Source organism: Syngnathus acus, chromosome 16, assembly GCF_901709675.1.
Source record: "Syngnathus acus chromosome 16, fSynAcu1.2, whole genome shotgun sequence".
NCBI lineage: Eukaryota > Metazoa > Chordata > Actinopteri > Syngnathiformes > Syngnathidae > Syngnathus > Syngnathus acus.
The window spans coordinates 7,948,147-7,963,021 of NC_051101.1; the positions used below are offsets into that span (position 1 = coordinate 7,948,147).

General features: G+C 40.4%; 1 protein-coding gene across 2 annotated transcripts in view; it reads left to right on the forward strand.

Annotated features, from left to right (window-relative positions):
• Positions 1 to 14,875, forward strand: part of dnah5 (dynein, axonemal, heavy chain 5) — a 56,128-nt gene that overhangs the window by 13,722 nt on the left and 27,531 nt on the right. For both annotated transcript variants that reach the window (XM_037273088.1, XM_037273089.1), the window contains exons 31-57: positions 36 to 274; positions 1,153 to 1,300; positions 1,375 to 1,467; positions 1,635 to 1,834; positions 1,931 to 2,084; positions 2,314 to 2,477; positions 2,571 to 2,727; positions 3,083 to 3,295; positions 3,531 to 3,755; positions 4,445 to 4,617; positions 6,128 to 6,198; positions 6,392 to 6,499; positions 6,629 to 6,816; positions 7,459 to 7,653; positions 8,054 to 8,188; positions 8,267 to 8,374; positions 8,690 to 8,843; positions 9,047 to 9,193; positions 10,243 to 10,484; positions 10,614 to 10,790; positions 11,238 to 11,442; positions 11,676 to 11,818; positions 12,936 to 13,070; positions 13,444 to 13,566; positions 13,640 to 13,853; positions 13,987 to 14,210; positions 14,653 to 14,851. In XM_037273088.1, the coding sequence (XP_037128983.1) occupies positions 36 to 274; positions 1,153 to 1,300; positions 1,375 to 1,467; positions 1,635 to 1,834; positions 1,931 to 2,084; positions 2,314 to 2,477; positions 2,571 to 2,727; positions 3,083 to 3,295; positions 3,531 to 3,755; positions 4,445 to 4,617; positions 6,128 to 6,198; positions 6,392 to 6,499; positions 6,629 to 6,816; positions 7,459 to 7,653; positions 8,054 to 8,188; positions 8,267 to 8,374; positions 8,690 to 8,843; positions 9,047 to 9,193; positions 10,243 to 10,484; positions 10,614 to 10,790; positions 11,238 to 11,442; positions 11,676 to 11,818; positions 12,936 to 13,070; positions 13,444 to 13,566; positions 13,640 to 13,853; positions 13,987 to 14,210; positions 14,653 to 14,851 (4,534 nt within the window). The remainder of the gene's footprint in view (positions 1 to 35; positions 275 to 1,152; positions 1,301 to 1,374; positions 1,468 to 1,634; positions 1,835 to 1,930; positions 2,085 to 2,313; positions 2,478 to 2,570; positions 2,728 to 3,082; positions 3,296 to 3,530; positions 3,756 to 4,444; positions 4,618 to 6,127; positions 6,199 to 6,391; positions 6,500 to 6,628; positions 6,817 to 7,458; positions 7,654 to 8,053; positions 8,189 to 8,266; positions 8,375 to 8,689; positions 8,844 to 9,046; positions 9,194 to 10,242; positions 10,485 to 10,613; positions 10,791 to 11,237; positions 11,443 to 11,675; positions 11,819 to 12,935; positions 13,071 to 13,443; positions 13,567 to 13,639; positions 13,854 to 13,986; positions 14,211 to 14,652; positions 14,852 to 14,875) is intronic.

Consider the following 14,875-nt stretch of genomic DNA (forward strand, 5'->3'; position numbering starts at 1 on the left):
GATTAATCACCATTCTGATTCCTTTCTTCCCTCAGAATCGATTTGATAACTTGTTCAGAAAGTACATCACCTACACAGGTGGTGAGGAGCTGTTTGGACTTCCTGTCACCGAGCACCCTGAGCTCTTAGAAATCAGAAAGCAATTGTCTTTACTGCAAAAGTTGTATGGCCTTTACAACAATGTCATTGACACGGTTAATGGGTACAATGACATCCTTTGGGCTGACTTGCACATTGAGAAAATCAATAATGATCTGCTGGACTTTCAAACAAGGTGAGAAAAGTGATTTGCTCGAGCAATGAGACTATCAAACTGGAAATTTTGGATCCATGTAAAGTCAGCATACATCATCATTAGGTACGCTTTCACAGCCTAATGAGATGCAATGTATACTAAAATATAGCTTGCAAATACAATAGCTTCCGAGACACAGACATGTAACAATGTGTCCGTTATTGAAAGTTTAGCCTGCTGATACAAAGAGGCATCACAAGACAACCTGGCAAAACAGAAGTGATGTGGGGCTCATGCTTATAAGGTGGCTGGGGAACAGGCCTCAGCTGGGTGCTGTTGCCGTGAATAATTGGCTAATGAGTTGAGGTGTGGCCAAGAGCAGAGTGGAAAATTCCATCACAGCAGTCGGGCAGATAGGAATGATTCTAATAACTCGCAGTGAAGTTGTATTGAATCAAAATGCAACGTACCACAGAAATGAAGTGACTGATCTTGGGAGGACAAAAAAAACAATTAGAAAAACTGCCTCAATATGAAAATTAAATTCAGCAATTAATTGTTTTTGTAACCTTTGCACATAAATGTTTACCAAATAGTGCACCACATTAAGGCTGAATAATTTCAATTTCCCATCAAGACTTATCTTTGTCCTTTGTGAGGGTTTATTCATTGGGAATGTGCTCAGAGGGAACAACGACTATTTCATCTTGAAGTATTAGTTTTTATGTCTGTTGGCAAAAAGTTCTGACTAGTCAAAGTGTTTTGACGCTGTATGCTTGAATGTGATCTTCTACCTTCAGATATCAAATTTCTTAAATGGGGAACTTGGCTGTACACATATTGGGTACTGGTAGATTATGGCGTTTTGACGAACACACATTCTAGATAATAGCTTGGTAACCTTTTTATAACGCCAGATGTCGCAAGCTGCCTCGGGCTCTCAAGGAATGGCAAGCCTTCCTGGATCTGAAGAAAATAATTGATGAATTTAATGAGTGCTGCCCCCTATTGGAGTTAATGTCCAACAAGGCCATGATGATGCGGCACTGGAAGAGAATTACAGAGGTCAGTAAAACAATCTAATGCAATCAGCACATTACACTCACTAATGTTCACCATCGGTCTGGTTCTTTGAGCAGGTGACAGGACATACATTTGAGGTTGAGACTGACACTTTCAAGCTGCGTAGTATTATGGAGGCTCCCCTACTCAAGTGCAAAGAGGAGATTGAGGTGAAACTCGATGTCCGTTTCAGAATTGTTCATCCAAATTTTGTTCGGTGAATTTAAGACTACTATAAATTGATCACGGGTTGTTACACTCATTGGGTGTGTGTCTCCGTCTCAGTCCTGAGGTCTATACCATTATCTGTGTTTAATTACGGCTGGTTGTGACGCAGGATATCTGCATTAGTGCAGTGAAAGAGAGGGACATTGAGCAGAAGTTGAAGCAAGTAATTGCAGAGTGGGACAACAAGACTTTTACTTTTGCCAACTTTAAAACCCGTGGGGAGCTCTTACTAAGAGGAGACAGCACATCAGAAATCATCGCCAGTATGGAGGACAGCCTCATGGTCTTAGGATCGCTTATTAGCAACAGGTATGTGCTTTATCACTAGCCAGTACATCATACTTTGGCATTTATCACCACAACTCAAAGTGTGGCACTAACAGGATGATGTTCCTTTCTGTCCAGGTACAATACTCCATTTAAAGCCCAGATACAGAAATGGGTACTGAATCTGTCCAACACCACTGACATTATAGAAAATTGGATGACTGTCCAGAATCTATGGATCTACCTAGAGGCTGTGTTTGTAGGGGGAGACATTGCCAAACAACTTCCGAAGGTAGTTGAATTTTTCAATATTCCCACTTCTGCAAAAATGGAACATCATTAAATTTACAAGTGTCATTTATTGCATTGACTCATAAAAATGATCAAGGGGATTTTCATATGAAACGGCAATCAAGGTGCCCAAATCCCAGAGAAATATGTGTTTTGTTTGGATTTTCAGTCAAATGCCTGAAGTGCCTAAATTAAAAGAAAACAAAAATGACCTATTTATCATCCACCAGGAAGCAAAACGTTTCTCAAACATTGACAAATCTTGGGTGAAGATCATGACACGGGCCCATGATATGCCCAATGTGATCCAGTCATGTGTTGGGGATGAGACAATGGGACAGCTGCTTCCACACCTTCTGGAACAACTCGAGATCTGCCAGAAATCTCTGACAGGGTGAGAGCCAGTTAAAGTCCATGCTCAAAAATTATTGGTGTTTTAAACTTTGTGTTTATATGTGTTACATGTTATCTTAACATGCTACAACAGCTACTTGGAGAAGAAGCGTCTGCTGTTTCCTCGGTTCTTCTTTGTGTCTGACCCTGCACTGCTCGAGATCCTGGGTCAAGCCTCAGACTCCCATACCATCCAAGCCCACCTTCTTAATGTCTTTGACAACATTAAATGTGTCAGATTTCATGACAAGGTGATTTTTTGTGAATATTTTTGAAGTGAAAAAGACATTGCAGTACATACTGTGCATGTGTACAGTCGACCCTCACTAGGGACAAGGCCTGCTGGTGAATAGCGAAAGTCTGCATATAATGGAGGCCCACTGAAGTGAATTAATTTTTACAAACCCATAAAAATCTTCAAAAAAACACGAATAAACTTTCAAAATGTGACCAACCCCTCCAAAATATTAAACAATGTTGAAATAAAATCTGCGAATATGCAAATCTGTGGGTGCTGTACCACTAGTATGGAGGGGTCGATCGTATACCAATTTAAAGGATTACCATATTCAAGTTTCTCTTATTTCAATGTATCACACACGGCAGGTATATGACCGCATCCTGGCCGTGTCATCTCGGGAGGGGGAGACTATGGAGTTGGATCGACCAGTCACAGCAGAGGGAAATGTTGAGGTTTGGCTCAATGCCCTACTCAAAGAATCCCAGAGGTCTTTACATATGATCATCCGGCAGGCTGTCTTGGCCATTCAGGAATCTGCCTTCCAGCTTATCGACTTCCTCAACTCCTTTCCTGCTCAAGTGAGTCAAACGCAGCCATACTAAGGATGCGAAAGGTAAACCACGAAATAGCGAGGGAACACTAGCTACATTAAATTGGAGAGCAGGTGGAAAGATAGACAGACATTGATTAAAAAATTAGGGTGTGGATGACACAACAGGGAAAGAACAGGAAAACAATCAAAAAAGCAATAACAGTGCAACAATCTAAAAAAAAGACACAAAATCGACTATAGTCTGTTGATGTTTTATGCAGGTTGGTTTGCTGGGCATCCAGATGATATGGACAAGGGATTCTGAGGATGCTCTCACTAATGCCCGATACGATCGTCGTATCATGGCTAAAACCAATCAAATATTTTTAGATCTGCTCAATACACTGATCGATATGACCACAAGAGACCTAAGTTCCATTGAGCGGACCAAATATGAGACCCTCATCACTATTCATGTTCACCAGAGGGACATATTTGATGACCTGGTAAGTATGGATCTGAGAATTTAAGCATGAAATGCAATTTCTACAATGTTTTGAAATTGAAGAGAGCTCTATAAGCTCTATAGCTAAGAAGAAACTGTTAAATCACTCTTTGTATCAACAAGCCAGGCTTGGGCTGTCAGGCTACCATTCAGATATCTGAAAAGAGTACAGAGAAAAACATATTCAGCCTTTTGTGTGTGCGTGTGTGTGTGGGGATTATGAAAGGCTTTCTTTCGGGTACAATAATTGCCTTGCTTGTCACCAAGGAGAACAAGAAATACATTTATTTGATGGACTATGTTTTGTTTCCCTTAATTTATTTCTTTATTTAATTTGACCCAGGTTTTCAAAAATATTGTCTGCCTCCAATCTTCAGTTCAGCCTTCACTCTCTCTTTTGTCATTCCCGACTCAACCCAAGAGTCATCCTTCTTACTGCTCCCACTTTAAAACATAAGTTCAGATAATAGCTACTTTACTTGCATCTTTCTCATCATCTCTAATCTACATTAACTCTCTTACAGATAACACATTTCTAACCTTGTCTTGTCTCTTTCTTTTTCTTCTTACTTCCTCTTTGTAACATCAATCTCAACCACTATCCCTTCATGAAGCCCAAACTGGCATCCTTGATTGTTAACTCTTTGTCCTTATTTGTCCTCTTGCTTCTTTGTTCACTTTGTTACCAAGTGTCGGCTGCATGTCAAAAGCCCCGGAGACTTTGAGTGGTTGAAGCAGTGCCGTTTCTACTTCAATGAGGACTCTGACAAAATGATGATCAACATCACAGATGTAGGCTTCCTTTACCAGAATGAATTTTTGGGCTGCACTGAAAGGCTTGTGATTACACCATTGACTGACAGGTAAATTCCACACATGAGGTTAAATAAAGTACACAAAAGAGCAAACTGGGGATAAAAAGAAAGCCAACCTTACTATTAGACTTGCGCTGGAATAAAAAATTAAGTTATGCTCAGGCTTACACCAAGGACGGGCACCAGTCTAATATAGGGCCCTTCTGTGTTGTTAACTACTGTGTTTTCTGTTTTTGGTAACTGAAAATAAAAATAAACACAGATTATTACTCTGAAAGTAAGTCCTCCTACACCTCCGAACTGTCCAATGGGTACTCCTGACCTCAGAGGTCAGCTATCGTACTTTTGCCGCTACGGAGCGCTTTAACATCTAACCTGCACGATGTCAATCCAACCGTGCTGTTTAACCATTTAGTTTGTGGCGTGAATCAATATTTGAGCACACCTGTTCAGGAATATATTGAGATTGACTAAAAGGATTTGCTGTTTGAGCGATTGATTGTTTTAAAGCAACCCTCAGTACTGACTGGTTCTGGTAATAAGCTTTAGGTTTCAGGTTAGGTTTCAGTATAATTCCCATGTGTTTGTTTATGTGCAAACTCCCATATAGTTTTTTTCTCCGTTATTGTAATCATAATTCATAAATTAAGGATATTGGAAAATATTAAAAACATTAAATGTACAGTATGAATTGGTAATCATTTTAAAAGTAAGCCAGAAAGTAGAGAAAGTAACCAGAGTGAAATAACTGATTCTTGGTTCTCAATGCGCGTAAAGTTTGGGTTAACCAGCTTAATACATTAAAACAACTTGCACATCCTACTATTGGACTTGATGTCTACTGCTAACCATGCCTTGATGTGAACAATACTTACACAATACTTTACACAACAGTCAATCACTGTGAGTGACAGGGACTAATTTGTTGGACACAAAACCGCTCACAGACAGACACAATAATCAACCTAGAAGCATGCTTTGACATACACAGCAAAGGGAAAGCAATGTGTAACAACAGCAGTGACGGCAAGTAAGCTGCCAGCATCTTTCGGCAACACACATGGCAACACGCTTCATGCACTCCAATGCCAAAACAGCAAAAGAAAAATTCCTGACATCTTTCCATGCTTAAAATATTTCATTTGTTTTCTGCAGTGCCAATGTCCACTGCTGTTGTTGTCTGCCACTCATTTTTTCCATTCTGTACTTTCTCATTGCCCGCCCTTGAGTCTCACTCAGCTATAGTCTCAGATTTGAAAAACAGAAACAACAGCTTGATGACAAACAATGACGATTTCAGACAAGAAAGGCTTCAGATTTTTTCTAGACTACATAAAAAAATGTTGCATACAAGTGGAAGGACAGTCTTGCATCAAAAAGGCTCAAATTTGCTCTTTATTGATGGTAACCTCCAACCTCACTCACGGGCATCATCATAATCCATTAGCGCTGCAACTTCACATAAAAACAATCTGTCTCTTCCAGGAAGCAATATCAAGAAGTTGTAAACTTGTGTGAATGTAAGTGAATCTGTTCTATGTCCACGTATACGGCATAGGTGCTACATCACCCTTGCCCAGGCTCTCTGTATGAGTATGGGTGGAGCACCTGCAGGTCCTGCAGGAACAGGTATGAGACACTCAAATATACCTATACACTTTTAATTTCACAAACATGAAACTAATTGAGTTCAGCGACTAAAAACTAACAACTAGTTGCCATTACCTGGATTACTGACACAGACACAGTTGAATCTGGTTTTTGGTATGTGTGCAAATCTATGAATCTCTATTCTGATGCAACAACTCATTGTTTGTTTTAGGTAAAACTGAGACCATTAAGGATATGGGGCGCTGTTTGGGGAAGTATGTGGTAGTCTTCAACTGTTCTGACCAGATGGACTTCAGAGGTCTAGGAAGAATATTCAAGGGTAAGCATAAACAAATAACAAATAACACGAGATCAAGTGCTGTGTTTTGACTACAGAAGATAACGGCTTGTGCCATCACTTTATTTAAAGCAAACTAATCAGTGAGAGGCCTGTGCATATGATTGATAGGTCTTGCTCAGTCTGGTTCATGGGGCTGTTTTGACGAATTCAACCGCATTGACCTACCCGTCCTGTCGGTGGCAGCCCAGCAGATTTCAATATTGCTCACCTGCAAGAAAGAACGACGAAAAAACTTTGTCTTTACTGATGGAGAAAATGTGGAGATGAATCCAGAATTTGGTATCTTTATAACAATGGTCAGTGTCATTTTGTTTTCTGCATTCCTCCATACATGGGAATAATGTAATGTGCAGCAGCTCCCTAAATGCCTCACAGTTAGGCATCAGCATTTCTACATCTTACAAAGCAATCTAGTCAATCCTGAGTAAGGGAGAGCGAAAGTTAAAGTGAAGTTTTCTCTCTGTGTACTGGACATACCTGTAAGATATTTTGCCACATTTATAATCAAAATCAATCCAGATGGTGGCTTTTTTGTCATCTCTTGGTCTTTCATCACTTTTCATGCTTTGAGCAACTGCCAGCATAGCGCCTCTATTAATATGCAGATTTTGGCCCAATTTTGTCAGGTCTGTAAAAAAATATGGAAAGGCTTGGTTTAATCTAACATCAGTTATATCAGCTCTTTCACTCTTTTATTCAGCAAAATACTATGGAAGCTAAGAAATCAAGCCAGTTTTACGTTATAATCATTTACATTACAACACAAATGATTGCACCCCAACTTAGTTGTTGGAAAATCAGAATAAATATTTTATATGGCTGACTCTCACTGATTTTAGATTAATCGTCATTAAAATTGCTAGAGAGAAATTGATAAAGTGCTGACTTTGCAAAGAGGTGCTCAGTAATGTGTATGCTTGTCTTACCTGGACACTCAGAACCCGGGTTATGCAGGGCGACAAGAACTCCCAGAGAACCTAAAGATCAATTTTCGCTCTGTGGCCATGATGGTTCCTGACCGCCAAATTATCATCAGAGTGAAGCTAGCCAGCTGTGGCTTCATAGATAACATGGAGCTGGCTCGAAAATTCTTCACGCTCTACAAGCTCTGTGAAGAGCAGCTCTCCAAGCAGGTAAAGAAAGACCCAGGTCTGAAATTTCCAACAGTTAATTTTGTTGTTTGATTGTTAGTTATGTGGAATTTAATTACATCAATTGTGCCTGTTCATTAATATCTGTTTATAATCAAGATGACAGGATCAGCCAAGCTTTCCTCAGGTGGGAATCTGTCAGTACCTTTCAGCGGCATCTTAAATCTGATCACCTCACCTCTCATACTGGTTTTGGATTGGCTTCTTGAATACCTAACTTGTTTTATTAACTGTTAGTTTGTGTTTGGAATTTTACAATAGATTTATAAAAACGATGTACTGAGGTTCCCATAGTTGTCTAGAATTGGCGATCAAAAGAATCTTAGAAGAAGAAAGACGTATTGCAGTGATATGAAATAACTTTGTTGACTAAATCATCCAGGTTCACTATGATTTTGGCTTGCGGAACATCCTCTCCGTGTTGCGAACTCTGGGAGCAGCCAAACGAGCCAATCCCTGCGACACTGAGTCTACCATCGTCATGAGGGTTCTCAGGGACATGAATCTCTCAAAGCTGGTCGGTCTGAATGATTAAATGAACAACAATATAAAGCCTTAACTTAATAATGAATCTGCACATGAATATATTTGTTAGATTGATGAAGATGAGCCACTCTTCCTGAGTTTGATTGAGGACCTCTTCCCAGGGATTCAGCTTGATAAAGCAGGTTACCCTGAACTTGAGGCAGCCATTGACAAACAGGTAGAAATGAGTTTCTGCATGTGAACAACAAGGGTGTTATGCCACAGAAAATTGAGTGGGTCGGTGCAAGGTTGAAGAAAATGTTGGCCGACAGGAAAATAATGTCATTTTATGTTCCCTCTGGTTATCTTTATCTGATCATGATTTTGTTTGATGATTAGAAAGAAAGAGAGAGCAATTTAGGTCAGGATTAAAACTTTTTCTTACCCTTTAACAAACGAGTGTTATCATTGTCTATGAACTATATTTCATTCAACTTTCATTCAATTTTGGCCAAATGTACATACTGGTGTTCAAAGTAATGTTTCTCTTCAGGTGGAAGATGCAGGTCTGATTTGTCACCCACCCTGGAAACTGAAAGTCATCCAACTATTTGAGACTCAGAGGGTCCGGCATGGCATGATGGCTCTGGGGCCCAGTGGGGCAGGAAAGACAACTTGTATCCATACACTGATGAGAGCCATGACAGGTGGGAGGTCAATGCAGTGCCACATTTGCTTATACGTACATTTGAAATGTGCAAATGAAAAGCTGTTTTCAAAAATAAAATCTACTATAAATCAATTTAGACAACCCCAGGAAGAAAAACATTTCCTCAGACCTGCAAATTTTACACATTTGGTTTCTGAAAAGAGCTCTGCATGTCTCTATATAATATCCTTCCTCTCCTAGAGTGTGGTCAACCACACAGAGAGATGCGCATGAACCCCAAAGCCATCACAGCACCTCAAATGTTTGGACGACTTGATGTGGCCACAAATGACTGGACCGATGGCATTTTCTCAACACTCTGGAGGAAAACACTGAAGGCAAAGAAAGGTCTGGAATTGAAAGGTTCCAGCCTGACGACAGCAATTTATGATATGTTTTTTGAATCCAAACTACAAACTAGCAGCCTACTCTGCTCCACGTTCATGTGGTCCTCGAAGGATTCTTCTGGGCAGCACTATTGTCACTTCCATCTTGAGATTGTCCACGTCTCTAGAGCAGATTCCTTTGATGACCCCCTTGAGTTTTGGCAAGTGTAAAAATCACTCATTTCAGCTGAGTAGGGACGTTGCTCCAGCATCCGATGTACTTGGAACTACAGGAATTGTCGGATGGTCAGAATATTGTGAGCAGGTGCATTATCATTTGAAGTCGCTATGAGGTTCCCTGCCACATCTGTGGTCTCTTATCGAGTCTCTTACATAACAGTAATAAAGACAATGCTGCGAGTTCTGGTTCATCATCAAAAAGGTTTTAAAGTTTCCTTTGTGATACCAAACGTTTTCTGACCTGTATTCTATGGGAGGCAGCTAGTGGTTGTTTTCAATGAAGCACAGATATCATGGCCTCAGAACTTCATCCTCTTTGCCTAGTAACATGAAGAACAGCGGAAACATGAAAGGGAATCCCTATAGAGCTCAGAGTTGATTCCTCTCAAGATTCATTTGGGTCCTTGCAGATGAAGGGGCATTTTTTTTCTTTAGGATCTGTGTGAAAATCAGTAAGTTGTATGTCACAGAAAGGTTTAATTGCCCAGGGACATCCTCGCACTCCCTAGCTCAGCACCCCAGAGTTTGTTTTATCTTCCTATCTTCCTTGGGCGTTCATTACAGATGCATGTGTACGCTTGTGTGAATTTACAGTATATGTGTTTGCTTTCATGTGTGCACGTTTTATTTGCTGCTTGCTGCTTGCTGCTCACCACACAAGAAGATTCATGTGGGTCATGCATGAGTGCTATACAAGTCACTGCAGCAACAGATTTTTTTTCGTATTACAAATTTGCTTGAGAATTGTGCTCCCATTATTTCCTTGTTCATCACTGGCTCAGTACTTTAGTTTTAGCCAAAGCATTCAAGTAAAAGTAATTATCTTTTCAGGAGAACACATATGGATTGTCCTCGATGGACCGGTTGATGCCATCTGGATAGAGAATCTTAACTCGGTCTTGGATGACAACAAAACTCTTACTTTGGCAAATGGAGACCGAATACCAATGGCGCCCAACTGTAAGGTGGTTTTTGAGCCGCATAACATCGACAATGCCTCTCCAGCCACTGTCTCACGCAACGGCATGGTGTTCATGAGTTCGTCTGTGCTCAGCTGGAGCCCGATATTAGAGGTACAAAACAATGACCATGGTTTTGATGATAGTATGAAACGCAGTGAAATCTAAGTTCTTTACACATATTACTCCTAAAATAAAGCTGGACAATGTTTATTAAAAACTAACATTCTTACGTGTGTCCAGGGGTGGTTAAAAAAACGCTGCCCTCAGGAGGTAGAGGTTCTGAGGGACCTCTTCTCTTCCTCGTTCACCAGACTGTACCGCTTCTGTGTACAGTCACTTGAGTTCAAAATAGAGCTGCTTGAGGCTTTTGTCATCATGCAGTGCATCAACATGCTGCAGGGACTCATCCCAACAAAGGTGGGTTTGATCAGTTCAAAATTTCTAATCAGGTTCAGGGTCTGATGCGCTTATCTCCTTATACATTAAAACAAATAATATTATTGGCATTAATTGAAGCGGTATAAGAAGGAACTCCAAATGTGAGGTGAAATTGCATTGAGAGCCACAATTTAATGCAGTTGTTTAGAATGCCATTATTGTTTCATTATTTGTTTACGCTACGTGGATCCCTCAGTTCCTAGCTCAGAAGAAGCAAGTAAAGCCAGACTAATGAATATGCATCAAGGTCAAACAGAAAGTGCTTGTGCATTTTGTACAAACACTCTATATTATCTACTGCCTGTAAGTCCCCTCATTATTGTGCAACAAGCCATTAAGCATGTGCTATATTAATATAAGACCAATGCACATTTCTTTGATGATGATAATAAAAGTAATTTAGTAATGATAAGTGCTACCTCACAGGAACAGTGTGCCGACTTATCTCGAGAGCACTTGGAGCGCCTGTATGCATTTGCTATGATGTGGAGCGCAGGAGCTGTCCTTGAACTAGATGACCGGAAAAAAATGGAGCTGTGGCTACGAGGAAATGACAATTTTCATCTAAACTTGCCTGACATCCCTCCTGACAGTGAGGACACCATGTTCGACTATCATGTCACAACAGACGGTAGGCATGAAGCCTGGATAACATACATACATAGTACATACGTACATACAGACGTACGTACGATACCACAATACCACACAGGGACCCACATAACGATTGGGTCAAAACTGTGACATGTTAACAGCTAGGTTGCCTTGCTGCATACCCTTAGAATGATTCCCCGCCCAGCCATGCATCGCTATATGTAGGAAACTGTTGTGAGTGGTAATGTATGTACATTTGTTTTGTTGTAGGTCAGTGGGTCCACTGGAATACACGAGTGGAGGAATATGTGTATCCATCAGAAATAATCCCAGAGTATAGCTCCATTTTGGTACCCAATGTAGACAATGTTCGAACTGACTTCCTGATACAGACCATCGCCAAGCAGGCCAAGGTGAACAACAACAAAAATCTATTTGTCAACAATGAGTAGGTCGGTGTTGTCAGAAATTACTATGAGCCAAAGGTTTTGAATAATTTTGAGTGCTTTTACGATATAAACACAGTTAATTGGCACCTTTTTTGTGTCTGTTGAAATTGTTCATTCATTCAACATTTCAACATTTGTGAGAAGATAGAAGTCACTTTACCCTTAAAGTCAGCGCTCTCAGGTTCTGATCGGGCATGTAGATCTTTAATTTATGCATTACATTATACGATGATTTCTGGCTGGCAACCAGTTGAGGATCCCCTGCGTACTGCCCATTGTCAGCTGGGATAGGCTCCAGCACGCCCGCGACCCTCGTGGGGACAAGCGGTATGGATAATGGATGGATTATACAATGATTTCCCAGTGCATTCCCAGTCATGTTATCATTGGTCCTGGGACCGCTTGAAGAGCTCTTTTCATCTCGTTGAGTCATGTCAACTGCTGCAGTTCAGTTTACTTCAACTTCAAGTGTTAACACTTTTGATCGACCAAATGAATGGCATAATGGGAGACATTTCCCAGATTTGTTTTAACAATCAGAGGAGCAACTAAGGGGTCTATACCCAAAATGCTTGATGAATTCCTTGATAGGTATTTTTCAATCCTTTTGTTCATATACTTATCACTCCACAGATCTCTACTAAGGCTTGAGAGTCCCTTCGAATCGAATTCTGTATGATGAGTAGAGAGGCTTATTTCTTGTTAAATAGAACCATCTCTTACACAGTTTTAATCGATAACATCACAGCATGACCCGTTGCTGCTATGCTTGAAAAGCAGATTGAAATAGTGCAGTCTGAAAAGACCTTTAAATTCGTTACAATATGGAATTCATTACAAGTCCTATTTGTGTGAGCATGCATGCAAGTGAAACAAGTGAAAATAAAACATTTGGAAGGGGTTTTAAAATTCTGATTTGAGCTCAAAATAGCTCTGACCCTCATCATCAGGTCAATGCCAAGCCATTCTCTCATGGGCACAGTCCGCAATACAGAAGGGTGGGGTGAGCTGCGGTTTATGCGGCGTCTTCAGAATTTTGTAAAACTCACAAAATTGACTAACACTGCATCATGTTTTTTAGGCCGTTTTGCTGATTGGAGAGCAAGGGACAGCTAAGACAGTCATGATTAAGAGCTACATGTCAAAGCTCCATCCTGAGACACACATGGGAAAGAGCATGAATTTTTCCTCTGCCACCACACCACTCATATTCCAGGTGCAGTACAACCATCCAGCTCCTTAGACTTGAATAATTTAGTCTTCTGCTGCATTTAGCTTCAACCTACCGTGCACAATGCTCTAGGCTCAACATCTGTCATTCCTTAAAAAGAGCAAGTTAGATTTAAATGATTTTATCAGCCAGAGACGGACGGGTATAGGAAGTAACATTGATTTGCGCGCCTGATTGACAATCTGCTGACTGAAGGTGAGACCACTGTCTTGTCCCTGTCCATGGCTTAGCAGTATATTGATCAGGCTGTCATGATGGATTATATCCTGCAGCAGTTCTGTTTTCATCTCCATTTTTTATTCTCATCTGCTTCTTAAGATTTTTTTCCCTAAATTGTGTCCTGTTCTTTCTTTTGAAGAGAACTGTTGAGAGTTATGTGGATAAGAGAATGGGGAGCACTTATGGACCCCCAGCTGGGAAAAAAATGTCAATCTTCATCGATGATATCAACATGCCTGTCATCAACGAGTGGGGTGATCAGGTTTGGAATTAGAGTAACATTTGAAAAGAAAAATCACAAATAATCCCCACTGTACTTCTGGTCTTGGACACAGGTGACAAACGAGATTGTCCGTCAGTTAATGGACCAGAATGGGTTCTTCAATCTTGAAAAACCAGGGGAATTCACTGGAATTATTGATGTCCAGTTCCTGGCAGCTATGATCCATCCAGGAGGAGGCCGTAATGACATCCCACAGAGACTCAAAAGACAGTTTTCCATATTTAATTGCACACTGCCCTCCAATTCTTCAATTGACAAGATCTTTGGTAATCATGAAACCAGTCGAGTTAGAATCTGTATCTAATATAGTCACCAATTTGTTGTCAGTGACAAAACGAATGCTACCGTTTATGACTTCTGATTTGTTAGTCACTTTATGCCATCAACATTTTCATGCAGGTGTGATTGGTGAAGGCTACTTCTGTTCATGCCGAGGTTTTGCTGATGATGTTCGAGGTACAATAACCTTACTGGTGTCTACGACTCGCCATCTTTGGCAGATGACAAAAGTTAAGATGCTTCCAACTCCTGCCAAATTCCATTACATCTTCAACCTTAGGGATCTCTCCAGGGTTTGGCAAGGCATGCTTAACACCAGTGCAGAGGTGGTCAGCTCCACCCAGGTGAGACTTTTCAATAAATTGACTGAGACACTAAAGTATACAAAATGAGAATTAGCATACAGCAAATACTGCAGACAACCTTGTTATTCAATTAAAGGCTTATAAGGTGTCTTGCGTTATATTATCTGGGAATTAATATATCTATTATGCAATAATACTTATGTTTATTCAATTTTTGTGATGAATTTATTGAACTTTTAAAGGAAATTAAAAGTGTACCAGTAATTATGCTGCAGACCTAGTCTTTTGTGTGGAGCAAGCAAGCAAGTGTAATTACAGTTTGGAATAAGCAGTGGCCAACCAAAGCAACAAAAAATGTTTTTAGTGTGCTTTCATGAAATGTTGTTGACTATGCTCAAATATTAACAACATTCATTTACAGCTAGGTCATTACCTGAGGTCATTACATGAAGCTTTATTGCAGTTGCCAATTATTTTTCAGGTGCTGTTGGCATTGTGGAAGCATGAATGCAAACGCGTGATAGCGGACAGATTTATCATGCCTGGAGAAGTGGAGTGGTTTGATCAGGCTTTGGCAAAAGTGGTAGGGGACACTCTTGGCGAGAAGCACAAGAACATAGTAGACGTTGGTGTGGACAGCTACTTTGTTGACTTTCTACGAGACTCACCTGAAGCATCAGGTAACATAAAACGATTCGTTCAAC